General features: G+C 32.4%; 8 protein-coding genes and 1 long non-coding RNA gene across 15 annotated transcripts; 4 read left to right on the plus strand and 5 right to left on the minus strand.

Moving 5' to 3' along the window:
• The first annotated feature begins 1390 nt into the window (after positions 1–1390).
• Positions 1391–4093, plus strand: TGA7 (bZIP transcription factor family protein). Its single transcript, NM_106441.4, has 9 exons — positions 1391–1788; positions 1939–1988; positions 2092–2295; positions 2386–2475; positions 2582–2641; positions 2720–2797; positions 2904–3209; positions 3289–3519; positions 3603–4093. Exons 3-9 carry the CDS (start codon positions 2107–2109, stop codon positions 3753–3755), a joined length of 1107 nt encoding a protein of 368 aa, NP_565162.1. The 5' UTR covers positions 1391–1788; positions 1939–1988; positions 2092–2106; the 3' UTR covers positions 3756–4093.
• A 25-nt stretch (positions 4094–4118) lies between these two features.
• Positions 4119–6718, plus strand: AT1G77930 (Chaperone DnaJ-domain superfamily protein). Of its 3 annotated transcripts, NM_202437.2 has the most exons (6): positions 4148–4575; positions 4793–4867; positions 4947–5086; positions 5174–5311; positions 5397–5668; positions 6073–6718. In NM_202437.2, exons 1-5 carry the CDS (start codon positions 4332–4334, stop codon positions 5613–5615), a joined length of 816 nt encoding a protein of 271 aa, NP_974166.1. In that variant the 5' UTR covers positions 4148–4331; the 3' UTR covers positions 5616–5668; positions 6073–6718. The 3 variants fall into 3 exon arrangements, with proteins under 3 accessions (NP_565163.1, NP_001321982.1, NP_974166.1); NM_106442.3 differs by lacking the exon at positions 6073–6718 and having other exon boundaries at positions 4119–4575; positions 5397–5860; NM_001334805.1 differs by lacking the exon at positions 6073–6718 and having other exon boundaries at positions 4119–4575; positions 5174–5860.
• On the minus strand, positions 5864–6667 carry AT1G77932 (FANTASTIC four protein, putative (DUF3049)). The gene has a single exon (NM_001124143.2). It carries the CDS (start codon positions 6487–6489, stop codon positions 6157–6159), a length of 333 nt encoding a protein of 110 aa, NP_001117615.1. The 5' UTR covers positions 6490–6667; the 3' UTR covers positions 5864–6156.
• A 293-nt stretch (positions 6719–7011) lies between the features above and the next one.
• Positions 7012–8559, minus strand: AT1G77940 (Ribosomal protein L7Ae/L30e/S12e/Gadd45 family protein). The gene is made up of 5 exons (NM_106443.5): positions 8416–8559; positions 8201–8306; positions 8010–8111; positions 7392–7460; positions 7012–7304 (listed from the first exon to the last, which is right to left on the minus strand). Exons 1-5 carry the CDS (start codon positions 8434–8436, stop codon positions 7264–7266), a joined length of 339 nt encoding a protein of 112 aa, NP_565164.1. The 5' UTR covers positions 8437–8559; the 3' UTR covers positions 7012–7263.
• Positions 8560–9971: 1412 nt separating this feature from the next.
• On the plus strand, positions 9972–14342 carry AGL67 (AGAMOUS-like 67; the record flags this gene model as incomplete). 4 transcript variants are annotated; one of them, NM_001334806.1, is made up of 11 exons in its annotated part: positions 9972–10003; positions 10165–10361; positions 11472–11525; positions 11617–11649; positions 11740–11758; positions 11923–11990; positions 12096–12123; positions 12202–12263; positions 12345–12444; positions 12527–12681; positions 12761–13063. In NM_001334806.1, 10 exons carry the CDS (start codon positions 10177–10179, stop codon positions 12813–12815), a joined length of 759 nt encoding a protein of 252 aa, NP_001322357.1. In that variant the 3' UTR covers positions 12816–13063. The 4 variants fall into 4 exon arrangements, with proteins under 4 accessions (NP_001322357.1, NP_001322358.1, NP_177918.2 ...); NM_001334807.1 differs by lacking the exon at positions 9972–10003 and adding an exon at positions 13184–13355 and having other exon boundaries at positions 10053–10361; positions 12761–12904; NM_001124144.1 differs by lacking the exon at positions 9972–10003 and adding an exon at positions 14268–14342 and having other exon boundaries at positions 10177–10361; positions 12761–12904.
• On the minus strand, positions 13169–16719 carry AT1G77960 (repressor ROX1-like protein). 2 transcript variants are annotated; one of them, NM_106445.4, is made up of 13 exons: positions 16612–16719; positions 16035–16152; positions 15783–15950; positions 15454–15681; positions 15260–15369; positions 15095–15157; positions 14672–14815; positions 14472–14579; positions 14230–14347; positions 14034–14117; positions 13879–13943; positions 13610–13700; positions 13190–13472 (listed from the first exon to the last, which is right to left on the minus strand). In NM_106445.4, the coding sequence occupies exons 2-12, from the start codon at positions 16119–16121 to the stop codon at positions 13613–13615; spliced, it is 1263 nt and encodes a 420-aa protein (NP_177919.2). In that variant the 5' UTR covers positions 16122–16152; positions 16612–16719; the 3' UTR covers positions 13190–13472; positions 13610–13612. The 2 variants fall into 2 exon arrangements, with proteins under 2 accessions (NP_001319399.1, NP_177919.2); NM_001334808.1 differs by lacking the exon at positions 16612–16719 and having other exon boundaries at positions 13169–13472; positions 16035–16173.
• A 1269-nt stretch (positions 16720–17988) lies between these two features.
• AGL66 (AGAMOUS-like 66) lies at positions 17989–20334 on the minus strand. Its single transcript, NM_106447.4, has 10 exons — positions 20031–20334; positions 19877–19930; positions 19758–19790; positions 19629–19647; positions 19443–19504; positions 19310–19337; positions 19175–19236; positions 18981–19080; positions 18559–18891; positions 17989–18482 (listed from the first exon to the last, which is right to left on the minus strand). Exons 1-10 carry the CDS (start codon positions 20213–20215, stop codon positions 18360–18362), a joined length of 999 nt encoding a protein of 332 aa, NP_177921.2. The 5' UTR covers positions 20216–20334; the 3' UTR covers positions 17989–18359.
• Positions 20335–20914: 580 nt separating this feature from the next.
• AST56 (STAS domain / Sulfate transporter family) lies at positions 20915–26500 on the minus strand. Its single transcript, NM_106448.4, has 12 exons — positions 26026–26500; positions 25846–25894; positions 25557–25764; positions 25274–25448; positions 25112–25177; positions 24780–25010; positions 24564–24690; positions 23931–24217; positions 21769–21962; positions 21556–21650; positions 21373–21449; positions 20915–21265 (listed from the first exon to the last, which is right to left on the minus strand). The coding sequence occupies exons 1-12, from the start codon at positions 26395–26397 to the stop codon at positions 21113–21115; spliced, it is 2034 nt and encodes a 677-aa protein (NP_565165.2). The 5' UTR covers positions 26398–26500; the 3' UTR covers positions 20915–21112.
• On the plus strand, positions 25559–26506 carry AT1G77992. Its single transcript, NR_139961.1, has 2 exons — positions 25559–25746; positions 26009–26506. It is a non-coding gene; the product is annotated as an other RNA (long non-coding RNA).
• The last annotated feature ends 792 nt before the right edge of the window (positions 26507–27298 follow it).

Raw genomic sequence — 27298 nt, forward strand, 5'->3', positions numbered from 1 at the left:
GTCTTCGTGATGAATTAAAGTAGAATTGTGTGTACGTAACTTTTGTAATCATACTTTCTTTTTCTTCATCAACTATAAGACGTAACAATGATATCTATAATGCATGCATATAGTTTTAAAATTATCTAGGTTCTTGACCAAGGCTTAGTTAGCTCGGTAAGTTTCTAAGAACTTCGATTTACCAATAAATCAAGCCAAACTATATATGATCTTTCGCGATGCCAATTGATATTCTGACAGGATCATACAATATTGTTGCTTTTCTTGTATTTATTTATTTGCGTATCACCGCACCGATTCATATTTATTATAGTATATAGATTGGAAAAACAATATAGAGGGACTCTTTATTAAAGTAAAACCAAGAGAGGAAATAAAACTGAATAAGAAAATAAACAAACATGCTTGTCTTTGTCGAACACACAGATTTTTATTACACAAGTGGTTCCGAACTAATTAAGATTCCTAATTTTAAAATAATAAAGAGATTTAAAAATGTTATCTTTTGTGTTTGGTAGGCCATTAAAGCTCCAATTATTTGTCACTAAGTCAGGGAAGGAGACTAAGCATAAAGACGCCACTGCATAAACCTTATGGTCCCCTCAAAATAAACCTAAAGTTGTAAAAGAAAGAAAATAAAAACATAACGTTGATAAAATAAAATTTGAAGAAAGAAAATCCTACATCTTTGTACCACCTATATGAACCTAACTTATAGGGAAAAAGACATTGATTCTTTTGCAGACCCATCAGCGTGCATGTCCAAAAAGATGTGAAAATGGTTTCGAAAATTATGGATTGGTCATGATCAGTTAGACGATAATTCGGGCTATGATTATGAATATATATTTATATTTAAAAGGATGAATCTTTTCAACTTTAGATATTCTAATTATAGTATAAATCATGATCATTTTATCATTTACGACATGTTTAAATCGCCGTAACATACATAGAAACATATGAAACGATTTTACATATATGACAATTCAATTTATATATATACTACAAAACGTACGGTTCTATATACACTACATTTATGATAAACTTCGAACTTGTCTATAGTTTAAGAAAATCTGTTGCTGCTGTCAAAAGCACTAAATCTTTGATCAACCAATAAATCAAAAGTTTCCCACGATACCAAAATTTAAAGAAACGGGGGAAAAGTATATTTGTTCTGTTAAAACTATTTATTATTTGAACCCTAAAACATAAGACTCTTTCCAATTCTGGAATGCAAATAAATTATACACCACCGGAATAATCGACTGAACTTGGTACGTGTCGACATCGGAAGGTATTTCAGCTCTTGGTAGATGACATCACGTCGTGCGTACCTCAGAAATTAAAGCGCACGATAAGGTCACCTTCTCGGCTTTGCCAAAGATGCATCTCTCTCTTGCGTTTTGTTTGTCGTTAAACGTTTCGTTCCTTTAAATTGATTGTGATTATTTCTTAATAAACTTGATTACTATTATTAATTCTTTAACTTAAATATTACTCTAATGGTGATGCCGTGATGGTCACAAATAAATGAAATAGAAAAAGACCAAAACAAAAAAAAAAAATCCTTTTTTCCTCTCTTTTACATGATGGGAACTCTTGACCTTTAAGTTTTTTTTTTTTGTGACAGGAAGTGTTCAAAGGAACGAAATACACTTCTTCTTCCATTTGATGTCTGTGGTCCGAATGAAAAATATCTCTGTATTAACCAGAAACGTGTTTCATAAGCATCTTTAACTCTTCAGCTCTCAAATTCTTCATGAATATCTCTGCTTATCGATCAAGGTTTGTTAAATTTTCCCTCCCTCTCTGTTTTTCACTTGAAACGTTTGGATCTTGGAGAATTTGGAGTTTCTCGTGTGTTTTTTTTAGTTCCAAACTTTATATTAGTTTTAAAAATGATTAAGAGTTTATTCTGTTTATGGTTTGTATCAGTGAGAGCAAATGCAATTTTTAAGAGCCAGCTATTGGATCTATAACTGAAGGTGAGGCAACACAAAACTTTCTTTTTTCTTTCTGCTTTGATCTATTCTTGTGCATGTTTTTGAAAGATTCTAAATTACCAACTATGATTGGTTTGATATGTAGAGGATATATATAGAGATGATGAGTTCTTCTTCTCCAACACAACTTGCATCTTTAAGAGACATGGGAATCTATGAGCCATTTCAACAAATTGTCGGTTGGGGAAATGTTTTCAAATCTGATATCAATGATCATAGTCCCAATACTGCTACTTCCTCTATTATTCAGGTTGATCCTAGAATTGATGATCACAACAACAACATCAAGGTTAACTAGTTTTCTTCTTTCAAGATTCATTGATTTTTGAAAGTTGTTGTTACTTGTTTTTTTACTAATGGGTTTTTAAATCACGTGCAGATAAATTATGATTCTTCTCATAACCAGATCGAAGCAGAACAACCTTCTAGTAATGATAATCAAGATGATGATGGCAGGATTCATGATAAGGTTTAGATCAAAACAAAGCTAATTATGTTTTCTTTTTTATACATGCATAATAGAAAATGGTGGTTTTTGTGATATTGATTGATATTCTTTTGTCATATGCCAATAGATGAAACGGCGTTTAGCGCAGAACCGAGAAGCGGCTCGCAAAAGTCGTTTGAGAAAGAAGGTAGAAGCAAGTCCCTTTATTGAATCTCATATAGTTTAGTTAGTTGCTACTAAGTCCTCTTTTTTTTTGTATCTTTAGGCTTATGTTCAGCAGTTAGAGGAAAGCCGGTTAAAGTTATCGCAGTTAGAGCAAGAACTCGAAAAGGTTAAGCAGCAGGTGAGCTAGGTCAAAAGATATGTTTAAAATGTTCTGTTTTGAGTCTCTATCAAGAAAATCAGTTTTGGTTTCGTAATTGACTCAGTACTAAATGTTTTCTTTCAAGGGCCATTTAGGACCATCTGGGAGTATTAACACAGGGATTGCATCATTTGAGATGGAATATTCACACTGGCTACAAGAACAAAGCAGAAGAGTTAGCGAACTACGAACAGCGCTTCAATCTCATATAAGCGACATAGAACTCAAGATGCTAGTAGAGAGTTGCTTGAACCATTACGCTAATCTTTTCCAAATGAAATCCGATGCAGCAAAAGCCGATGTTTTCTACTTGATATCGGGAATGTGGCGAACTTCAACCGAAAGATTCTTCCAATGGATTGGAGGGTTTCGTCCATCCGAACTTTTAAACGTAAAAATACCCAAAATGTTACAATCTCTAACAAAAACATTTTCAAAATGTAATATTTTCTCCTTCCCTTTTCTTGTAGGTTGTGATGCCTTATCTTCAACCATTAACGGATCAACAAATCTTGGAAGTGAGAAACCTCCAACAATCATCACAACAAGCAGAGGATGCTCTGTCTCAAGGGATTGATAAACTTCAACAGAGTTTAGCTGAAAGCATTGTGATTGATGCGGTTATCGAGTCCACGCATTATCCCACTCACATGGCTGCAGCTATAGAGAATCTTCAAGCATTAGAAGGATTTGTGAATCAAGTAAGTAGTAAACATTAACTCAAAACAAATTAAGTAAAGTTTGTGTCATTCTATTTCAAACATCTCTATCCTGATTATAACAGGCAGATCATCTGAGGCAACAAACTTTGCAACAAATGGCGAAGATCTTAACGACAAGACAATCGGCTCGAGGTTTACTAGCTTTAGGAGAGTATCTTCATAGACTTCGTGCTCTTAGTTCTCTTTGGGCAGCTCGTCCACAAGAACCAACTTAAAAGAGGAACTTATTAAAACTTTAAAAACAAGAAACAGCAGAATCAAAAGTCTTGAAGAAGCATACTCATCACAAAGCTTGGAAGGATGTTTTAAAAAAGATCTTTGTTAATTAAGTAGAGTGAGATTCTCTTGATTAGAACTTTATGGTTTTTGCTTTATGAAGTATCTCTCCAGAGAAGATTGTAAATTTGGGTTGAAACTTTGTAATATATTTAGATACAACAAATAAGTTTGAAATCTGAGCAATTTGATAATATGTGTACTGAATGTATATTTAATGTATTATTAAGGGACTAATGTGAAACTCAATAAATCAAAGGGTACTATTGTAATTTTCCCATCGTTGCGCTTCAGTCGTCCACAAAAAAACTTCCGTTGGAATTTTCTGAGGAAAATGAGAAAATTCAATTGAAGAAAAGAGTAAAGAAGAAGTCTCTTGTTCGGTTGGATTTTTCAGGAATTTCATTTTCGTGAGCTTACTTGTTCGTTCATATAAAGAGGTGGAATTTGATTTATATGAATTTTGATTTCTGGGTTTACGAAATTGATCGGTTTCTGGGTTGGAACTTGAAGTTATGAGCAATCTTCGAGCTATCTGTAGACCATACTCTGTGTTCTCTTCGATTGTGTGTTGTAGTAGACATCAAAGTCGATCACTTTTTAGGGTTTCGATTAAAAACGTCGCCTTTAGAAACCAGAGTTCGAATTCGTCTTGGTTTAGGTCTAAAAATTCGAATCTTTGGTTTCGTTTGAATCAGAGGAAGACTCTAGTTAGAGCATCGAATTGGAGCCAAGAGAAATCTCCTTACGATACTCTCGGTAAGCTTCTTCTACCAATTCGGGAATTTTATGTATCTTACAGTTTCCTTTGATGTGGTTGTTGATTCACAAGTTTGTGATTCTATTCGATTCATTGGAGTGGTTCTGTTGTTTTGGTTACTGTTTGTGACTTGTGTCAGAAGAATTTGACAAGAAGTCTTTGTGTTGTGTTTCGTGTTTCTGATATGGTTCTATGTTGTATGAATTTGAGTAACAGAGTTGGATAGAAATGCAGAGGAAGAACAGATTAAGGTAGCATACAGAAGATTAGCCAAATTCTATCATCCTGATGGTACTTTTCTGGATCTTTAGAGCACTTTGTCGTCACAAAGTTGTAACTCTGTTTCTGATTCTGTATTTTGTTTGTCTAGTTTATGATGGAAAGGGGACTCTTGAAGAAGGAGAGACAGCAGAAGCAAGATTCATTAAGATTCAGGCTGCATACGAGCTGCTCATGGACTCGGAAAAGAAAGTACAATATGATATGGATAACCGAGTTAATCCGATGAAGGTATGTATATATAAGAGTCATAAACTTGAAGTTTTCTTTTTTCCCTCTGAAATTGTTTTAAGGATGACATGTGTTGGGTTTGTGTAGGCATCTCAAGCTTGGATGGAATGGTTGATGAAAAAGCGTAAAGCTTTTGATCAAAGGGGCGACATGGCGGTTGCCGCTTGGGCTGAGCAACAACAGCTTGATATAAACCTGCGTGCTCGTCGTCTTTCTCGTTCTAAAGTAAGAAATAATGTGTCTTTTTGAGCTTGTTCTTCCAACTTAGTAACTTTCTTCTGCTCTGTTGTGAATCTTGAAACTTATTAAGGTGGATCCGGAAGAAGAAAGGAAGATATTGGAGAAGGAGAAGAAAGCATCGAGAGAGTTATTCAACAGCACTTTAAAGCGACACACGCTAGTGTTGAAGAAAAGAGATCTGATGCGAAAGAAAGCAGAGGAAGATAAGAAAAAGCTCATCACTCAGCTATTAGCAGCAGAAGGTCTCGAGCTTGATACCGAAGCAGAAGAGGAAGAAGCAGCAAAGTAAGATTCCAAACATTTTGGAAGCTTCTATAGCTACTTCAAGTAATTAAGCACATGGTACTTGCTCCCTCTCTGTCTCTCTTGTAGTATAAACATACATGTAGATAATCATATTTGACAATTTACAAGATCTTCACTGCACGGTTCATTATTAAAAATAAGACAAGTACCAATACATACATCCTGAGAAACAGAACAGAGAAACATCAATTGCAATGACCAAGAAGACCTAAGCAGAGCAAATCAGACGGAGCAACAATGAGTAGGGCATATACCCAAATCTTTAATATAATTATCATATTATAAACCTTAATTTGGGCAAATAGCCATTTCAGCCGGTAAATTACAACCACTTTCTTTCAGTTTCGGAGATTATAGGAACATGAAAATAAAAGAAACCACCAAAACTAAACAGAACGGTGATTGAGAAATCAGAACATTGATGATATTTTAGTGAATAGGTTAAACATGTTGAAGGCTTCAAACTTCAACGTAACTTGCCTTCCAAGAAAGAAAGTTGCCTCCATTCAAGATAGTGATGATCATCAACAATTCTTAACATCCGAATCCCGATCATCATCTTCATCAAGAGAGACGAGCTGGATCATGAGACGACCGTTGGATCTGTGAGCTCGAAAATACTCGTTGCGACACACTTTCTCTTCCTTGAGTAAAAGCCGACCATCACTCGTGTACTCTCGCTTCAGCACCGACGGCACGTGCGACGGCAACATTGGAGGTGACATTATCTCACGCGCCACTGTCTTTTTCTCCTCTCTTCTCTCACATGGCAACTTGACATCACCGGTCTTGTCGGAGAAAGCGTTGAAGCAGCTCTCTTTTCCAATGTAGCCTCCGTTGTAGGAGAGAGATGACATCACGATGGTCGAGTTTTCTTGGTAGTGAGAACTGAGAGCGATGTTACCAAATTTTGAAAGCTCTCTCTGTGTCTATAGATCGAGTTAGTGAGGTTGAGTTAAATAGGAGTTAGATTCATCCATTCTTTTACTTACATTTTGGAAGTTTTCTTTATGAGAAACTAAACGATGTATACAGAGAAAGAAATACGTAAAAAGAGGAAAGAAATACAGAAACACATGTGAATATCTATCCATTAGTTAAATGGATAAAATGACCAAAACAAGAATAACTTTGTTTCACCAAATGAATAACTATACACCTTGACAACAACAACTGAACAAAAACAATGGTTTATTTGTCTCCATTTTTGTCAGATGTGTATTTTGACACATGCCCCTTTTTTGGATGATCATATCCGTACTAATCAAATACTATAATAAAACCATGACACACATGTCTCTACTACGTTACTATCCAGATTCAAACTAACATGATTGTGACTACAATCAAACCAGTATTAGGTTTAGAAAAAGGAGTAATTTGTATTTGATCGTTTTCAGTAGTAAGCGACCTTCCTGTCAAACAAACTTATTGGCTTATTTTCAAGAACCATGATGAGAAAATGCGTAAACTTGTGTTGTAAGCTGCTTTTAAAGAAATTTCTTTTCCGGTCCTCAATATAAGAAAACTTGACAAAGAAGAAACACAATGTCTATTGCTCATAAAATTTTGAGAGACTCGAATACAAAGACGGGTAAAAAGTCTGGGAAAAATAAAATCTGAAAATTGTATCACTGGTCACCAGGAATTGACTTGATAATGTCAGAATCACCTGAAACAAGTCGAAAGACAAAATCATTAGTAGATCTATCAATGAAGAACCAGCAGCAATATATAAGCAAGTAGCTAGCTCTTTTACCAGGATCAACAATGCTCAGACAAGAAACACGGAAGTACTTTCCGCAAGCTGTTCCCAAATCAACGTTATCTGAAAGCCATTAACAAGGAGAGAAGAAAAACACAGTTAAGCCAAAGTGGTAGATACAAGAGGAATAACCGATGAATGAGCGTTGAAACATGAAACTATGTTCAATAGAATAAACATTCATCTACTTTCTTTGATGAAATCATCAAGATAATGTATTAAAACGCTCCTTCGAGTATTATCATCGAGCAAGATCAAGTTTTGTCTAAGAGTCAAAATCTAACAATGCGAAATCATAGACCAACAGAGCAATCTTTGGTATTATGAACCATGTCAATATTTGCAATAACCACATACAGAGACACCAACAGCAGTTCAAACCGATCGTGAACTTGCGAAAGATCAAGACTTCACGTCAATATACATTACAGTTTCTTCGACTTGAGATCATACTTCCATCATCAGTTTAATGGTCTATAGAAGCAGATTTTAACACTTTCATCTACTTAAGATTATACATTCTCAGTTATTATACACAATGAAAACCTTCACAAAAACAAGAGAACAATGAATCTTTAAAAACTGGACGAGCTAAAGAAGAAAGGAACTTACTTCCATTGTAATGGTGGACACCAACTTTAGCGAGCATTGCGTAGTACTCAATCTCTGATCTTCTCAACGGTGGGCAATTGGTGGAGATTAGAATCAGTTTCCCTGTGAACATAAGCAAAAACCAGAATCAATAACAAACTACAAAAAGCTAAAACATTTAGGTATGCAGACCAAGTGTTCGACGCAATTACCTTTGGAGCCACGGAGGGATTTGAGAACAGACTTGTAACCAAGAGTGTATTTACCACTCTTCATAACAAGAGCCAACCTACTGTTGATACCCTCATGAGACTTCTTCTGCAATTAAGCAATAAACCCAGAAACATATTAGTACATTGAGATCGTAAACGATATCTAGATGATGAGGAAAAGGGATAAAACTTTGATGGGAGAGAATAAGGCGCACCGTTTTCTTTTCCGTCACCATTTTCGCCGGCGATGGAGTGTAATCAAAATGTCTTGGATCTGTGCGGTGGAGGAGAAGAGGAGCACGATGACCAAACCGAAAAAGCGCCGCTTCGTCACCTTTTTATAGTCCGTGTCAATTTTCTAGGGTTTTTGCTCTTCAATTTATTGGAAATTTCAATTATGCCCTTAATGTTTCTATAGTTTTGTAATTTGTCAATTAAAAAAGTAATTACTCGATTTATTCGTTTCAGTGAATTGACAGTGATTAAATTAGCATAAACCACTTGTACATTCAACATTTTGTCGACATGAAACGTATTTGAATTACTTTTTAATTTACAAAATATGCAGAAATAAATTGGATAATTGGTAAACATATATTTTTTATATTTTTTTTTATACTTTTATTAGATTATTCAATGTTTCAAGTTTCAACAAGTTTTGTTTGTGGATGAAAAAAAATTCAAATTACTTTTCTATTTTCTTTCTATCGGATTCAACGTATAAGTTGAATTCTATAGAAATGGAACGAACTGATCAATCTCAGTTATGACTAGTGTGACAAAAGACAAAGTTTAACAATATTTATTTAATTAAGATAAATTGCTAATTTTAAGTGTTAGATTTTGGTAGACAAATATTAATAGATAAATTATAATTAATTATCTTGGAAATTAAGAAACAAGTAATCAAAAGTGGTTTAATTTTTATTATGATTTGAAGAATTAATAGAATAAGTCGAAAGATGTAAAAATATTTATATACACAGAGCAAACTTCACATTGAAGATCTCTCTCTTTTTTCCCCCTCTATGTTAATATCATTCCCCTTGTCGGCACGTAACAACAACGACCGAGACAACACAAACAAACAAATCCCCCACGTGTCGTAAACTGAGACCAGGTGGTCGTCATGTACAATATTTCTATAAAATATATGGTAACATCAAGAATTATTCCATAGAGCCCTAACCTAATTTGCTTCCTTTTGAAGCTCCTTCATCGAGAGGCACCTTCGTTATAAGCTTCAACTTCACTCGCTATATGTATACCCATCATGTCTCTCTTACACCATCTAATATCTCATACACACCATTATAATGTGTAATGGATTGTGCTTGTTTTGTTGGGTTACCAATAAATTCAAACACATGTACATGTTATTGACAAAAAGAGAAAACACATAAGGTTTGAGTCTTTAATTTCACAGAAGAGAAAACACACAGTGTATATACAATGTACAAATCACACTAGCTAGAACAAGCTATATATAAAAATTAGAGGCAGACTAGGAAATATATATGTGTTTGATGTATTTACTATATATATTATCCATACGCATACGCACCCACGTATATATGAGCCTTTAGGCAAGTGCCAAGAAACCTATAATGTTAAATATGAACATTGAATAAAATACATCTTTTTTTTGGGTTAAAGTTTTAAGTAACAACACTTGGTTATATAATAAGAGTAAACTACATTTTTACAAATATTATATAAAATGAGTATAAATGTAAGGGATGTACCTAGCCATATGGCAGATTCGTCTAAATTAAGATCAAAAATTCTATCCGCTCACCATTTGTAACTCTCTCTCTCTCTCTCTCTCTCTCTCTCTCTCTCTCTCTTAACACAAACCTAAAAACTCTCCTTTCGTCGACTCATTTACTTAAATATACAATTTTGCATTCGATCAATTTCTCTCGTGCCAACTAATAATAGATTGTGTTTTGATTATTTTGCAGTGACCATCGGATATGGGTCGGGTTAAATTGGAGTTAAAGCGTATAGAGAAGAGCACGAACCGACAAATTACGTTCTCAAAACGTAAAAAAGGTTTAATAAAAAAGGCTTATGAATTGTCAACACTTTGTGACATCGATCTTGCCCTCCTCATGTTCTCTCCCTCTGATCGACTATGTCTCTTTTCCGGTCAAACAAGGTATGTCCATTTCTTCTTCTAGAACGTTCCATGCTCTTCTAGAATCTTCTCCTTAGGCTTTTTCATCTTAATTAAAGTGTAACCATGTTTTGCATATACATGTACTGTCCATATCATTTGATTAAAAGACAAAACGGACAAGCCATATATTCTTTTTATCAAAAAAAAAATTGTTGGTGGAAGCCACCGAATAGTGGATCTGTATTTTTTGTACTACGTAGTAATTTTGATTTTTTCCCCCACTGCTTTGTTATTCAGTATTAGAGGTGCAACTGAGGGTTGACACGTTTTTACATATTACTGAAGATTTTAGTATATAAAAGTTGCAGAACATTTCAAAAATAGTAAGAGTTTCAGGATTTCTTATGTAAATAGAAAAAATCGCTGCTGCGCTTTTCTATAAATAACAACAGAGTTCGGGGTTATTTAGTAAATAGTAAAGGTATCGGATGTTTTCGGTAAATAGAGAAAGTTCCGAAATACTTTGTAAATAGCCCCGGAACTTAAAAAATAAAGAAACAGTCCGCAAACAATCTTTAATTTTTGTTGTCAATTTGTTACAAAATAAACAAAAAAAAATCATTAGAAAACACCACAAAATCAAGTGTTATATTAGCTTTCCAGTCGATTTAACATATAAAATTTCCACTTGTTAAACATTTTGAAGGATTTTTTGATAAATTTTCACCATTTGCTATTACAATAGTATATTATTTGTTATTCCGACATGGCCATGCTCTGCTCTCTAGTCGATCAAGTTCGTACTATATGTGGCACTCCAAAACGAAACACGTCGTGTTTCAGTGACATCGGTACATGCAATGACTCAGTGTGAGGCCCATCAAATAAAACTTATCATTATATGGTTTTTTAGAAATTAAAAGTTGAAAAACAATTTCTTCATTAATTGTAAAATAAGAAAACCAACCGATTCTACTTATACATAGCTTCTTCTTTCCTTCATTCACCGGGTTGCTCCCACCGTTTTCTCTATAAGACTTGGTTTGTTCTCTGTCTTCTTCAACGATACATAACATCTATGAAAATATATGTAAATAAACACATGCACGATGTTGTATCTCCATAATCTTAGTCTTGAGTTGATTTCAGGATCGAGGACGTTTTGGCGAGGTACATCAATCTTCCTGATCAAGAAAGAGAAAAGTATGTCTATAATCATCGCATTAGTGTACTTGGTTTATTAATTTCTGTATCCACATGTAATTTATTTTTGTATTTTTTGATAAAATTTCAGCGCCATAGTTTTCCCTGATCAGAGCAAGCGCCAGTGAGTATCATATAATTCAATTTAATATACTAGTACATACTTTATTTCATATATTGTTGTGTTACTCAACTCTTCTTCTCTGTTTTGCAGAGGTATCCAAAACAAAGAGGTGAGACTAATCCCATAAAAAAAATATTAGTATATTGGGTCCATAAGCTGTTACCAAGTGTATGATTATATTCTAATTACATATGAATATTTAAGTTTTTTTTTTTTGAACAAAGTTGAATATTTTAGTGTTTAATCAGCATTTTTTTTTTTCGTGTGTGACAGTATTTGTTAAGGACTTTGGAAAAACTCAAAATTGAGGATGACATGGCTCTCCAAATCAACGAACCTCGGTTTATTCCTCATTAATCCTTATAATAAATTTGTTTCATCTTGTTTATATGTTTTAAGAAACAAAATCTGCTAGCTAATCTTTACCTCATGACACTCTGGTACAGTCCAGAAGCCACCAACTCCAATGTCGAGGTGGTATAAATTTCACAATAATTCCTCAATTTTACTAATTTCACAAGGATTTTTCTAATTATATTTAAGTTTTTAAAGGAACTTGAGCAAGAAGTTTGTAGATTACAACAACAGCTTCAGATATCAGAGGAAGAACTCAGGTATTTTCCTTCAATTAGTCCTATTTAATCAATACGCTTTTATAATCAATATGTATATTTAAGATTATAAAATATACATAGGAAATTCGAACCAGATCCAATGAGGCTAACATCAATGGAGGAGATTGAAGCATGTGAAGCTAACCTCATCAATACGTTGACACGTGTCGTCCAGAGAAGGGTGATGCATATTAACACAATGTCTGTTATGTAATTGCAATGTAAGAGAGGGAATATTGATAGGAGTAATTTGATAAATGCAGGAACATTTGTTGAGAAAGTCCTGCGAAGCACAAAGTAACCAACAAAGCATGGACGGGATCCTTCTAAATGACATCGTCGAGGATTGGGGACCTGAGCCCGAGCCCAAACAAGCCCATATGATAGCTAATTCGGCCCATCATTCAAATCAGCCAAGGTCAATTTAATTCAACCTTCTTTTTATTTATGGTTTAATTATTTTAAATTATAATTGATTTTTTTTTTTTGTCTGTCAGCTATGATTTACTCTTACGCAGGAGTAATTCGAGTTCGAACCAAAATCCAAAATGATATTAGGTGAATCGCAAGGCGTCGTCGAGCCCTGATGGCAAGAGAATGCATGTTATAAGACAAAAATAAACGAGATATCTCACAAATGGGTATGTACCTAAGCTTCTACGACTTCTCTTTCAAATTATGGTTTTTGTGTACAATGTTTTAAAAAACTCTGCTTGCTCAATAAATTTCTGATAAAATGTTTAGAACCATTATGGATTCGTTTTTTTTCAACCAGTATATAAAATATAGGTCATAGTGAGATCAGAAATGTTGATTTTTATTTGGATTTGAAAACCTGTTTGACTAGCTAGAGGCTTATTTCTTTAAACAAGTCTCAATTTATTTTCTGCTTATTATCATAGCAAATAATAATATTTCAGATTGTGCAGTTTGTAACTCAAGTCTTAAGAGGTAATTGAAATGAAAAGAAATCAGAATATGAGTTGCTATGAGCCTATGATATTACATTGGCTCAAAAATGTTATAGCAATGGAGGAAAAGAAAAAGAAAAAGTACAAGATAACCTGTAAAACAAGGTGTCCACATAACGTTGCCACGAGAAATCACAGGTACCATAAGAGAGAAAACAAGAAAAGAAGATGGAGCATCATGCACCATTAAGCATCATAAGCTCACTTATTTAAGGTTTGAGGATAGATCTGCAGCAACCTGTAGTTCAAAAATTAACAAATCACGAATTAATATTATAGTTTTTTTGAACAACCATTAATATTATAGTCTTAAAATCAACTAAAACTCACTAAATCTATCAACAAACAATTTTTGGTTTTAAAGGAACGAATTACCTGTTATAGCGTCATAGCATACTTTCTCAAGTGTGGATCAATACATAAACCGAAGCTTTCGTATCTTGGATCGTATATAGTATTTGTGCCCCTGAAAAATGGATGCTCTTGTTATGTTCCTAAGAATAATTTTGAGATATATTACCTATGATTACTTAACTAGTTAACTGTATCAGATTAATAAATAAAAAAAAGGCAGAGTATATATATGAAACAAATATTTGAAAAATGTGTGATAAGTCAATAGAAAAAAATGGAGAAAAAATAACCTTTGTTCAGCATTTCCATGATTGATTGAAGTTGAGCCAACATTTTCGCTTGCTGGTACAATTCTCTGCATTATTTGATTTAACTCATGTTTAAATTTCTTTTTCATGAAATTTTTTCTACGTTAAAAAAATTTGAGACTCTAAAAACTGTGTACCCTTCGTTGAGCCGAAGATGATGATGATTGTCCAAATTCAAATCGACTTGGGTAACTTCTTCGTCGACATCCTAAAATTTCACCCTGTAACATTGATATTAACAATAATGCTTTTGTAGTGCATGTGTATTCATTTGTGTAATATTGATGAAAACTTCATATAAATACATTATTCATTGCATAAAAGAAATAGTACCTGTGGGGGTATGATTGCGTTTGCGTTTGGACGTACAGGGGCCTGACGATTGTTAATGTTGGGTAACCTAAACCTCAATGGAGACTGATTCACCGATGTTTGCATACCGCCATGTTGCCTATAACAATGAGGTATAAAAAGAGAGAATTAGAGTTTTCAAATGCAGCAATCAAAAACATATATAAGAACACAGAAACTTAAGTTCTCTCTTGTGCTAAGTCGATTAGATTATAACTTGTTACCTGGTAAATAATCTAGAAGACATTTGAGGTCGGGGTATGGTACGTTGGGGAACAGCATTAAAGGGAGGGATCATATTTGTTTGATTTTGTAACGGATGTATCCTGGTCCTGCGTGAATCCAATATATTATACTTGTAAAAATATACTATATTGTTTTGTAAATAAATTAAAAATGGAGTCAAAGGAATATTTGATCTTACAGAGCATTATTGTTAACCATCCTTATATTGGGAGGTTCATTTTGCCTACGGACAAACACTGGTGGGCGCGGTTGCTGTGGATACATGCCAAAGGAAGAACTGACTTGTTGATGAGGCGTCTGATATGGCATATAGTTCTGTGGCCTATATTTCATGAAAATGATACTCTTACGAAAACTTTATAGATCAATGTTATAAGCATACAAAGTGTTACATTTGAGTAGTAGTACTAGTCTCATTTTGGAGTGAGATTTTTGGGACTATATGGTACATAATTGCTCTGGACTCAGACACCATAATTAGATTCCCAATCAGAAGCAATAAGGTATTTGATAAACAGAGGCTCTATAAACCATTTCAGATATGTAGTGACTACTATATTTAGCGGATATACTAATATGGAATAAATTTTAGATAATGTACCTAGCGGATCCCATAGTTTGAGGAAAAAGTGATCCAAATGCATTAGAACGGTGTTGAGGTATCCTGCATCAATTCATCATTTTTTTTATTAGTATGAGTTTATGTAAAAAAAATAGAGTTTTCTATTATATGATAGAAGTGTTTGTAAATCAATTAATCTCATACAAAGGTACTGGAAGAAAACGGTTTTGAAGTTGAAGTGGAGAATTCGTCACAGTTGGATGTGCAAATCCATTATTTGCTTGCCTCACTTGTTGACCAATCTCTGTTTGGTTCTGAAAAAAAGTAAATAAAGAATAACCTTAAAATATAATATAGTAAAAAATAATAATTAAACCACTCCAAAGAACGTTTTCTACCCTTGTAAAAACACTCGACTCCTGCTGAATAGTATTCAACATGTTTGATAACTTATCCTGTAACCACGTCTCATGCGAATTGATTAGTTGTTGTTGTTGTTGTTGTTGTACAACACGGTGCTGGTGCTGGTTCTGGTATTGGTGTTGGTGCTGGTTCTGGTATTGGTGTTGGTGTTGATGTTGATTTTGGTTTTGATGTTGGTGCTGGTTCTGGTTCTGATTCTGGTGCTTTTAACACAAAATACAACAAATCATATCATTAGTATACTATCAGTATTTGCCTAGTTGGTTTAGATGTCTTGCTCTATGTCAAAGTGTAAGTAATATACCATTTCAAGTGGTTTTGGTACCAGAGTTGATGTCTCTTGATATGTGACTAGATTTGATTGTTGAGAGGATAACAAGAGGTTAGTTTCGTCTATTGTAGAGACGGGTACCAATCCAAAAGGGTCAACATACGGTTTTTCGGTTTCTACTGTTGAATTCGGCAGGCAATCCTGTAAATTAAATTGTACGAATCCAACAGTTTTATCATTAATAAATTACAATGAAATCCATGAGAGATAAAAAGAGAAGCATACCAATAACGGAATACACGGTTCCGGTGATTCAAGAAAACATAAAGGACTCAACAACGGCGATTGGTCATCGAACATATCGCCAGACATGTTTATCGAATATCCGGAACACAAGGTTATCCTAATTGGAAGATTGACATCGTTTATAAATTAAAAGATGAGGTGGAAAAATCTAAACATAAAATGCTGATGTCACACACTAGAGAGAATAAAATAAATCATCTAATAAAAATATGAAAATAGTCTATATGTTAAAATATATTACAGTTATACCATTACTATATTACAGTTATGCCATTAATATATTACAGTTATGCCATTAATATACTTATTTTCATATTTGTTTTTCAAACTTTATATTTTGAGGAAGAAAAAAAACATTTATAGTTTATACATATTTTTTAAATTATAACATATTTCTAATTTATATATTAATTTTCAGATAAAATAATATTAGTTTTTAACTATTTAATTTTATTTAAGTATTACACATCCAAAAATATGAAATAGCCAGGCTCATCAAACAAATATGTTAAAATGAAAAATATAATCATCATTTAAGACTTAAACTATACTTTACCTCACCAAAAAAAAAAACTTAAATAGGCAGTCCAAAAATGGAGAAATTAATAACTAATTTTAGTCTTTAGACATAAAAGCATTGTTTGGTATTTCACAGGTCTAATCTAAATTTTCTTTAAAATAATGAGATTTAGTGTGATATATGAGGAAAGAAATCTGGAGATAATGATTGGTACATTGTTCTGATTGGATTCTACCAAAATAAGTCATCACTGAATTGTGAAAATCCCAAATGTCAGAGCTCTATTGCTTTCTCTAGATTTTGTGGATGTGTTTCATTAAAAGGCTTTTGCCAAGTTTCTACATCACTCATATCCTCTTAAAATAATAAAATTTGGAAATAAGACCACTTTTTCGAGGACAAATTTGAAAATAATATTGCTTTCAATGCAAAAATCATCCGTTTCATCGTTTTGACGGTTTTTCGTTAAGCTATAACAGATTCAAATTCAAACTACCTTCTTCAAGAGCAAAATCTATTTTGTAGTCATTGTGAATAATACATTTGATACACACTATTAAATTTCTGTGAATTTGTTTAACACATACAACTCAAATTCTACATACTAAGTTACTAACCTTTCTTTTTTTCATATATAGAGGACAGTTTTTACGTCATACCACTTCATCGTCTACGTAAGGTTATATAATTGATCTCTATGAGTATATATAAGATTTTTTTTTTTTTTTTTTTTTTTTGGGGGCACAAGTATATATAAGATTGTCTCACAAATTTCTTGATTGGTCCATTATTTATAGAATATATTGACTTTATTAGATACTACTTTTTTGTCAATGCATCTTAATTAGTGGATAACACATACGAGTTTGAAGTTCTTAGAAAATTTATAATAAAAGAAAAAAGCCTAAATTAATATTTTATGTTTTTTTTCCCAGATATCACACAAATTTATGGAAACCAGTGTTTTTTTTTTAAAATAGAAAAATGCATATGTTACTATTAGTCCTGATTTTATTTGTTTTATTTTTTTAAAGGATATTAGTGGGTCTGCGCACTTATAGAATGTTCGTATATACGTATGGCGTTTTATTCTCTTTTAATGAATTGGTGAGAGACATAGTCTCCTCCTATTCTACCAAAAAAAAAAAAGATTAATATAGAGGTATATGCATTTGCATGTATTACAAGTATTGAGCAACTGCACCCACTAAAATTCGATAGATCAAAATAATTTTCTAAATACTAACCATAGTGTCTCCACTAGAACGTTTAAACCCGCGTACGTTAGTGATATCAAATAAAAAAACTAAAAATTTTAAAAAATCACTCTTTCCGTTTTTTGTTTTTTTGTTTTAAGTTAAATTTCTCTTTCAACTGTTTTATACTTAAATAAGTCCAAACAAAATTATGATTATCTTCACTCAACCAAAAGTTGAATGATCTTTTAAAAAAATTAGACAAGCAAAATTGACATAATCATATGCATATTTGAGAGCAAAACATGTTTTTCATGTTTTATATACATAATATATAGTATATACATTGTTTAACAGTAAAATGTTTTTTTTATAATAGAAACGTTATGTACAATATACAAGTCAATAAAAGGTTAAGGTCTTAACTCTTAAGTGTGGAAGTTGTGTTTTATATAAACATATATATAGTAATATCTTGTCTTCATAGATAAATAAAACCGTATATATATTGTTAACTTTTCTAAAAAATAAAAGAAAAAACGTATAAATTATGTCAATAATATATGGTAAAATTGAAATTCCTTGAGATTATTGGCTACTGAGCTGAGGCATTCTTATATCATAGTCGGAGACCTCGTGGTCTGCTTGTGCATCCTTCTTCATAACCGGTATTTCAATTTCTTCTATATTGGGATCAACCACCAGTCCATGCTAACATATTTAAAAGCAAAAAAAAAAATTAGTGAAACAATTTTAATTTATTTCGGAAAAAGAGAAAATATAGAACCTGATGCTGCATAGGAGGAAATAGAGTCGAAGGGTTATGGGCCGTAGTAGAATTATAGGCTTGGGCCCATTCTTGAAACATGTCACCGTTATGATTTGACACATTGGATTCACCCATAATGTTGTTTTGGTTCGAGCTTGAGCTACTTCCTTGCAATAAAGTTTCATACATTGCTGAATGTGCCGATGCGTCGAATAAATGGGCTTCGTTAGGCCCATTTTCAGTCAGCCATCCTCCAACGACGTCGTTTCCAAAAGGCCCACCCATGCTTTGCTGTTGTTGTAAAGCAGATGCTTCATATGAAGATAATTGGTCTTGACTCAATATATGTTCCTGCGTCTCAAGAAATTATTTAGTTACTAATAGATATTGTTGAATACATTATGCTTAGAAAAAAATAAAGGGGAGTTTAAATTATTGACCCGTCGTTGATTGACACGTGTTAAGGTGTCCATGAGCTGCTTCTCACAAGTTTCGTACTCTTCCATTGTTGTAAACCTGATTGGATCTGGTTCGTATTTCCTAATTATATATATAATTTGGATATAAGTATTAGTTACATAAATTTTCATACATTGTATCACATTCACTGTGTTTTTGGTTATAAAAAGAAGACCTTAGTTCTTCCTCTGCCATGAGAAGTTGTTGTTGTAACTTATAAACTTCATGCTCAAGTTCCTAAAATTGATGATTAGAGAGTAAATAACATAAAGTAAAGTTATTAGCTAGAGGAAAAAAATAGAAGATTCACCTCGACGTCGGAGTTGATAGCTGTAGGGCTTTTTTAAAATCATCCAATAAGAGAAAAATAAAGAAAATCAACTTCCGAATTATTGCAAATAACGTAGTTATATAATAATGAAAGTAGAGAAAGAATTTGAGACTTGGTAAGTTGAAGAGCAATATCATTCTCAGCCTTGAGTTGCTGCAAAGTCCGGAGTAGATACTGTCACGTGACAAGAAAATTTCGAGATCAATAATCTGAAATGTATAATTGTCCTTCATTGAAAAGGAGCTAGGTATATATACACACATGACACATGCACAATATGCTTAATCTAATTACATACCTCTTTGCTCTGGAAATCTCTGCAAGATAGAGTTGTCAAAATATGAAAAACTCAATTAGATTTTGATGATTATAAATATACGGTTATTATATGTTTAATTATTTATCGGAATAAGAGTAAGATACATACGGGCGTCGACTTTGATCGGGGAATACTAGAGCACTAAAACAAAATGAAAGAGAAATATTAAGAACAAATGAGTGGAATATCTTTAGAGAATCTATTAAAGCCTTGAAAGGTCAGCTTACTTCTCTCGTTCTTGATCAGAAAGATTGATGTATCTAGAGAAAACGTCTTCAATCCTGACAAGAGTTTAACGAATAAATATAGATCAAATGAATGTTTCCATGTTTTGTACAATTAACCGAAAGAAAATGTTATAAGACAACAACAACAAAAAACCTTGTTTTGCCCGAAAAGAGGCTAAGGCGATCAGAGGGAGAGAACATGAGGAGAGCAATGTCGATGTCACAAAGAATGGACAATTCATAAGCTTTCTTTATAAGACCATTTCGTCTTTTGGAGAATGTAACTTGTCGATTCGTTGTGTTTTCTATTCGTTTTATCTCCAATTTCACTCGACCCATGTCTCTTATATCCGATCAATGCAACCAACAAACTCAAAGACTCTTCTTTATTTTGGTTTAGGGAATGCGAAAATCTGATCATTGGAGGCAAAAGTGCCTATATATATATGAGAGATGTACGGACGAGAGAAAAGAGAACCATGAAAGAAGGAGAGGTTAGGTATAAGAGAGATTTGGTTAGAAATGTATGGAAGAGATTAAGAGAGATTAAAAGGGTTTTGTTCTTTGAACGAATTAAGAATATGATGTTATTTTTTGCCACAGAAAATTCATATAGGAGTATTGGGATCAATTAATAACGTTCAGATTAACCAGCATATATCGTTTATTTTGTCAATAATTAATTGTAAAAACAAAACATAAAAGTCAACTAGTCCTCTTTACCTCGCAATGGCTACTCTCTCAGCATATGGAGAGGCTTCGGCAATATCTACTTAATGGTCAAATATTTGACTTTCCTTCAACGGCTATATTTTCCGACCGTTAAACACTATCTCAAGGTGTTTTTGCTTAAACATTGTGAATTGTTCGTGATGATGTTCAAAGTGGAAGATTCATATGATTATTCACTCACCAAGACACCAATGTAAGTTCTGATTCCAATTCACTGCTATATATATCCTTGTATTATTTTATTTATTTTTCTTAAAAAAACACTTAGGAATGTAAACCAAACCAAAAGATGTAAAAAAAAATTGTAAGCCAAACCAAAAGATGTAAAAGAAAATAAAAAGAAAAAAAGAAAAAAAAGAAGAAGAATATTTTGTAGCCTTATGCATTGAAATTTGTACTTTTTAGTCAGGTGTACATTAAATAAAAACTATAGGCTATATGAGAAAACAATAAAATTATCACTAGGTTATATGTTTGAGTTGTACTGTTTCTTACATATATATATCAACACAACTCGTGGGACGTAGATCTTGCTCTTACATAAATATCTACGGCTTCTCCTACTGTCATATATATATTTTCTGTCTTTATTTTCTCGTCCAATTTTGCTCGCTTCAATTTGTGAAGTACCCTCCATCTGGGACTAGCGATGACTAACTGCAGCCCACAAACATAAAACAAATATTGGTAATTTGAAAATCCAATGAACCCACATATGTAACTATAGTGAATGAATAACATTTGATTGAGAAATAAAGATGTACCCGGATGTCATTAGAAGCTAGCTCTTGATGTAGTTCTTCAAGTGCAAATACTCCTGATGTATCTACGCCCATCACGCCTTCACCAATATTTTGTTACATGTAAGATTCAGTACCTCTACTATATATACAATAAAACATTTTCTATAAATTAGTATATCATGATAGAATGTGGGATGTGCTTACAAGACATGTCGAGAATTACTACTTGAAGACCATTTTCTTTTAGAACTTCTTGTTCATTCTCCTCTCCTTCTATTTCTTGAACTGAATTCAATATTCTGAAAGAAGAAAAAATATTTATTTTTTTTGTCAAACTGATAAGAGTTTCACAAGAGTAACTAATGATGTTTGAACAAAAAAAAAAAAAAAAGAAGAAGATAAATATTGATTAATGACCTGTCTCTTATAAAATTGGCATTAGCAAAGCATAGCAAAGGAGAACTGATTCGAAGAGTCAATAATCCTGCAGTCTTATTTGCCATTGGATACTGATTTATGTCACCGAAGATATCTGTTTTTGATAACCTCCCTAAGGCCTCAATGCTTGGTCTTATCGAACTCAACATTATTCTTGCAAACGATATCCCCACCTACATATATACAAATAACTCTGTTATATACATAGTCTTATCCATCAAAATTCACAGTGTAAGATCACAACTGATTAAGCTGATCAAAAGGATAAAGATCGATCACAAGTATCCATTCTCACAGCCAGTTTTTCAAAGGTACTTTAAACATATGTATTTGATTTTTTGTGTACTTATTTGCCACTTGAATGAAACAGTATACATTATTGATTGTTTTGTCGTACAGGGTCTGTCTATGCACAGCGAATTTGGTCGGCCTAGTAGCATTTTTATATAGCAGTTTTATTGGTTAGAAAATATATGAGATATCGACGCTTTTGTTGTCTATAGGAATAATTCACATGATTGAATATAAAGAGTTTTGTTGACTTCCTCAGGGCATCAATCAATCTTGAGTAAAAACAATAGTTTCAATTATATAGTTAATAAACTAGATCATAACCCGTGCTATTAATATTTTGTATAAATTAAATTGTATATTTTGTTATGTTTGTTATGTTTGTCAAAATTATTTGTTATATTTGTCAAAATTTAGTAAAATATATTCAAATATAATTAAATTTATTAAAACTTAATAAATTTAAAAGTTTTTTTTGTTTGGAGACGCACTATCTACATACAAAATACCCGTTTCTATTTTTTTGAGTATTTTTAGGGCCTGAAACTTTTTATCCAAACTGACTCAAACCCAACTGGACCGACCCGAACCGAATATTTAGAATTATTCTATTAGGTAGTAAATCATATACCCATTAATCCCAAACCCGAACGGGTTCTACCCGAACTCGAATGTGTTACTCATATGCCCAGCCCTATTCTCTGATTTAATTATCTAAAAAATCCCAATAAAACATATGTTTTGCTGACTACTTTTTATTCAAAAAAATTTACATCCTCTTTTGCCAAAATCATTTCATAAGACATCCCAAAACCCTTGGAATAATGATTCCATGAATGAAGAATCCTAATTTGAATATACCAAGAGGTTTTGAAAGGTTTTAAGTTTTTGATAGGTGTGTATGTGAGAAGGTACATCCATCGTGATGGTAATCTGCTTATTTATAATTTTAACTTGCATTATACAGCAGGTAGGCTTATATTTTAGTTAAACTAAAAACTTTTATTGTAAAGTTGATTATAAATATATGATATTATTTTATTTGATTTTAAATGTATAGTAAACTGCGAGTTGTATATGTTTTGTTGATATTATTTATATTGTTTAGTGTTTAAAATTATATACTTGTATTTTGATTGTTAATTTTAGAGTTTCACCTGTAGTATACCATCTTGTATTAATATTGATTTAAACCCGTCAATTCTAGGATTTTTCAGCTTGTATTAAAAATTGAATCACATCATACACATTAAAAAATCTAATATGTTATTAATTATTGTAGTATATAAGATTATAAATTTTAAAATAATATGTATGAAATTGAATATAAATATTCAAATTATGACACAGTACTCAGTAAAAAAAATTCTTAAATCTACTTTTGACCCGTTATAGTATTTTTCATGTATTGAACAGTTTATATTCGTTTTTAAAAATTCAAATTGTGGCATATGCGAAAAAATTCTAATTATTTTTTTATAACGATGATATTATTTTTTCGCAAAAATAGAATCATATAAAGATGAGAGGTGAACTATAATAATTAATAAAAAATTAATATGATAATTTAGATATCAAATCTAATTTGTTGATTTTAATTGGTTAATTTTTTGGAAATTAATAATGTATTTCGTTTTTGAGTTAAATTTAATGAATTAAATTAGTATTTGACTTTTTTATTTTTAAAGAAATGAATTAATTTACTCTTTAAAATTTTATTTCTAATGGCATACCTATGTAATTATTTACAAAAAATAAGATTATATTTAAAATGTAGTAATACGTTGGCATGGATAAAAATCTAATAAAGCAAGAAAAATAAAAGCAGTGAGGGATAAGGAAAAACTCACGGCGAGAAGAAGACCGATCTCGACGGAGGCAAAGAGGACGCCGAAGAAGGCGGCAATGAGGACGAGAAAATCGAGTTTATCGAGTTTCCAAATGTGTAAAGCACCAGAGACATCAATGAGACCTGGAAGCGCCGAGAGGATTATGGAGGCAAGAATCGCCGTTGGTGTGAAGTAGAGAAACCTCGTCAAAACTTCTAGTGAAATCATCACTGTAATCGCCATTACAATGTTTGAAACCACCGTCTCGCAACCAGCACTGAAATTCACCGCCGTTCTTGAGAAAGACCCTGTTTTTTCATATTTTATCCAAAATTATCTATAAATTACATATAATTACCCGAAATACTTAATAACACGTGTTGTAACTTAGTGAAAATTTCGATTATGATTTGAATATATGAAATATCCGACTAGAATTTATAGCGTACGCTTCAAATAATGAATTTTATATGTCCGAATTATCCATACCACCAGGATAAATGTACGCTTCAAATAATGAATTTTATATGTCCGAATTCCACCATAAGTGTTAATACACAACGTTTATAAAAAATGGACATGCCTAATTTTAATTACTAAACTGGGTTAAGTTACGCAAAAAGACAAGAAGATCGAAAAGAAAAGTGAATTTACCGGTAGCTACATAGCAAGAAGATAAAGAACCAGCGATATTCATAAATCCCATAGCCATCATCTCTTTGTTCCCATCCAAACGATATCCTTTGATCGTCGCAAACGATCTTCCCACTGCGATTGCTTCCTGTATTATTTCATTCATTTTAAATCAATTAATTACTGATTGATCAGTGATTAATAATTTATAAGTAAGAGCATATATTTATTACTAACCGTTAGGGCGATGATTGCAGAAATAAGACCAATTTTGGCGATTTGACCAAGATGTGGACTTTTGAATTGTAATTGGTTAACTGAAAGCTGGTTAAACCCTGGTTTAATGTGTTTAACAATCTTAACCCCTCGTGACTCAGCATTGGATAAATACACTATTAGTGTTGCTAATACAACTGATATTAGCGGTGCCATCGCTGGAATCCAAAACAACTTATTGTTTCTTTTTCCCTGTATTTACAAAAATCATTATTAAAAAATTGAATTCAAAAGTAAAACTATTGTGAAGTGGATATACATTACAAATGCACGGCAAATTTTGGTTTACTTACGATAAATCTAGCTAGGAGGATGAAGATGAGGAATGAGCTACCGATGACAAAGTTCAGAGGTTGCCACTGAAAAAAAAGTAATTAAGAATTAAAACAAATATTTAACGAAAAAAAGACTTGAAAAGAAGAAGACAAAAAGAAATAAGAAAAAACGGTTCGTACCGGATGGTGAAGCGAGTGGAAAACCGAAGATAAAACCGAAACTACATCGGTTTTATTGGTAAAATGAGTCAAACCAAATAAACCTTTAAGTTGTTGTAAACCAATGACAATTGCAGCACCAGCCATGAACCCAACAAGTGCAGCATGTGACAAAAAGTCCACCAAAAACCCTAACCTGATACATCATAATAACATATTTTTATCAGATTAATACACCTTTGTCGTCGTCGTTGGTCCAAAACAACCATTATAATATTATATGAATCTCTATGCAATTATTTGCCTGAAGAGTCCAAAGATGGCTTGAAACGCGCCAGCGAAAAACGTGACAGTGAAGACAATTTTTCGGTAAGCAATTGGGTCGGTGACTGGATCTTGAAGGTCACGAACCATTGACGACAGAAGAAGCGAAACTACAGCCACAGGACCAATGGCTAACTCTCTCGAAGTTCCCATCGTCGAATATATCAGAGGTGGTACCACACTTGTATCTGTTATTTATATTATTTTGATTATATTCGCTGCAAAAATATAAGGAAGTATGCAAATTTCAATTAGAGTTTTGGACTTACATAGACCGTACTCTGGATCAAGTCCAGCCAAATTAGCATATCCTATACTCTGCAACATGAAATTGAAAATGTATCTATAACTAAGAATCCAACATTAATTGGTAATATTGACATATACCGATTACAATTGGTGAGTAAAGTTTTTTTTCTTTTTTTGATAAAGTTGGTGGATAAAGTTACCTGAGGAATGCAAAGACTAGCGAGAGTGAGACCTGCCATCAAATCTTTCTTGAACAAGTTGAGTTTGTATTGTCTTCCCCAACTAAGTATAGGGAAAGCCGATTTAAGACAAGAGTAAACAAGGTTTGATGATGAGTTCTTCGTCTTGTTCCTCTTATGTTTCTTCTTGGCCAAGACATTTGTTCTTATGTACCCAATAAGCTCTTGCCACATGCTTGGTGGTTCCGGCGTATTTATCAGCCACCGTGACATGGGCTCTTCTGCAGGACTGGCTTCTTCATGGTGGCTCTGGTGATTCTGAAGCTCTATGCCCATTTTTTTTTTTTTATCTTTGTGGGTTATTGAAGTGTGTGATAGGGAACTAAGTTGCATTCAGCTCTCTCTCTAGATATATATTAACTTTTTTGGTCATATATATCCATAACTTATACTTAAAATTAGAAAGAAAGTAAGTATAATTCCAAACTTTGGCCCTAAATTTTGAATATAATTTATATGCAATAATTGAAAGCTGTTACTTTACTGTATGTAGAAAAAATAAAATATTACTCTATTTTTTTTTTATATTGACTTTAGAAATTACCATTAGATTTCAAAAATGATACTCCTAATTATGTCCCATTATATTAGATATTTTAGACTTTTTCTTATTTAGTCAGATTTTCGCAAATATACATACATAATTTATGTTTATTAGAATGTTATAATCATTTCTACAATCTTTTTTCTATTATAAAAATAACATAAAACATTTATGGTTTCTTAAACTGTGTGCTTTTATCTAGAAAATTTTATAATCCGAGACATAGGGAATTATAGGATACTGAATTTGTAATTATGTTTTTAGCCAAACTATAGTTGAAATTATCACTCATGCTTGAGATTTTGTTACTGCATGTAATTTGACTATATAATTTAATTATTATGATTTATGATATAACCTTCTTATTTCCTCATTAGACTACGATATAAATAACAAGTTTCCAAGTGAATGCTTATGTGAAAAAACATAAATAATTATTAATAAAATTCTGGTTTCTTTTTTCTTTTTGTAAAGCCAATAAATTGTTGTATATCTTTTTTTTCTTCCCTATGTGTTGTTTTGTTTGTAATTATTTGTTGGTGCATAATCATGGTCTAGTTCAGAATTCTATAAAAAGTGCATAGTTTTTTTCGATTTGGTTTTAGTTAATATACTGAAAATAGTTTTTTTTTGTTCTTTTTCTTTTTTTTTAGCGTATACTTACCTGGTATAGTAGAACATGCCAGTAAA

This window comes from Arabidopsis thaliana (genome assembly GCF_000001735.4).
Source record: "Arabidopsis thaliana chromosome 1 sequence".
In the NCBI taxonomy this organism is placed as follows: Eukaryota; Viridiplantae; Streptophyta; class Magnoliopsida; order Brassicales; family Brassicaceae; genus Arabidopsis; species Arabidopsis thaliana.

Bases quoted from the DNA above. Each gene is read 5' to 3' on its own strand.
- AT1G77930 (NM_106442.3), top strand. From the start codon at position 4,332: ATGAGCAATCTTCGAGCTATCTGTAGACCATACTCTGTGTTCTCTTCG. The intron at 4,868-4,946 runs GTACTTTTCTGG...TTGTTTGTCTAG, and splicing joins CAAATTCTATCATCCTGATG to TTTATGATGGAAAGGGGACT. The intron at 5,087-5,173 runs GTATGTATATAT...GGGTTTGTGTAG, and splicing joins ACCGAGTTAATCCGATGAAG to GCATCTCAAGCTTGGATGGA.
- AT1G77960 (NM_001334808.1), bottom strand. From the start codon at position 16,121: ATGTCTGGCGATATGTTCGATGACCAATCGCCGTTGTTGAGTCCTTTA. The intron at 15,951-16,034 runs GTATGCTTCTCT...TTTAATTTACAG, and splicing joins AACCGTGTATTCCGTTATTG to GATTGCCTGCCGAATTCAAC. The intron at 14,348-14,471 runs GTAACAAGTTAT...TCATTGTTATAG, and splicing joins TCTTCTAGATTATTTACCAG to GCAACATGGCGGTATGCAAA.
- AT1G77940 (NM_106443.5), bottom strand. From the start codon at position 8,436: ATGGTGACGGAAAAGAAAACG. The intron at 8,112-8,200 runs GTAATTGCGTCG...TTATGTTCACAG, and splicing joins ATCCCTCCGTGGCTCCAAAG to GGAAACTGATTCTAATCTCC. The intron at 7,461-8,009 runs GTAAGTTCCTTT...AATGGCTTTCAG, and splicing joins TGTCCACCATTACAATGGAA to ATAACGTTGATTTGGGAACA.
- AT1G77932 (NM_001124143.2), bottom strand. From the start codon at position 6,489: ATGTCATCTCTCTCCTACAACGGAGGCTACATTGGAAAAGAGAGCTGC.
- TGA7 (NM_106441.4), top strand. From the start codon at position 2,107: ATGATGAGTTCTTCTTCTCCAACACAACTTGCATCTTTAAGAGACATG. The intron at 2,642-2,719 runs GTAGAAGCAAGT...TTGTATCTTTAG, and splicing joins AAAGTCGTTTGAGAAAGAAG to GCTTATGTTCAGCAGTTAGA. The intron at 2,798-2,903 runs GTGAGCTAGGTC...TTTTCTTTCAAG, and splicing joins TCGAAAAGGTTAAGCAGCAG to GGCCATTTAGGACCATCTGG.
- AST56 (NM_106448.4), bottom strand. From the start codon at position 26,397: ATGCAACTTAGTTCCCTATCACACACTTCAATAACCCACAAAGATAAA. The intron at 24,218-24,563 runs GTAAATTCACTT...ATGAAAAAACAG, and splicing joins TTCTTGCTATGTAGCTACCG to GGTCTTTCTCAAGAACGGCG. The intron at 21,266-21,372 runs GTACATCTTTAT...TGTGGGCTGCAG, and splicing joins TAGCTTCTAATGACATCCGG to TTAGTCATCGCTAGTCCCAG.
- AGL66 (NM_106447.4), bottom strand. From the start codon at position 20,215: ATGGGTCGAGTGAAATTGGAGATAAAACGAATAGAAAACACAACGAAT. The intron at 19,237-19,309 runs GTGAATCTTCTA...CATCAATTTTAG, and splicing joins CTATCAACTCCGACGTCGAG to GAACTTGAGCATGAAGTTTA. The intron at 18,483-18,558 runs GTTCTATATTTT...TAAATATGTTAG, and splicing joins TTCCTCCTATGCAGCATCAG to CATGGACTGGTGGTTGATCC.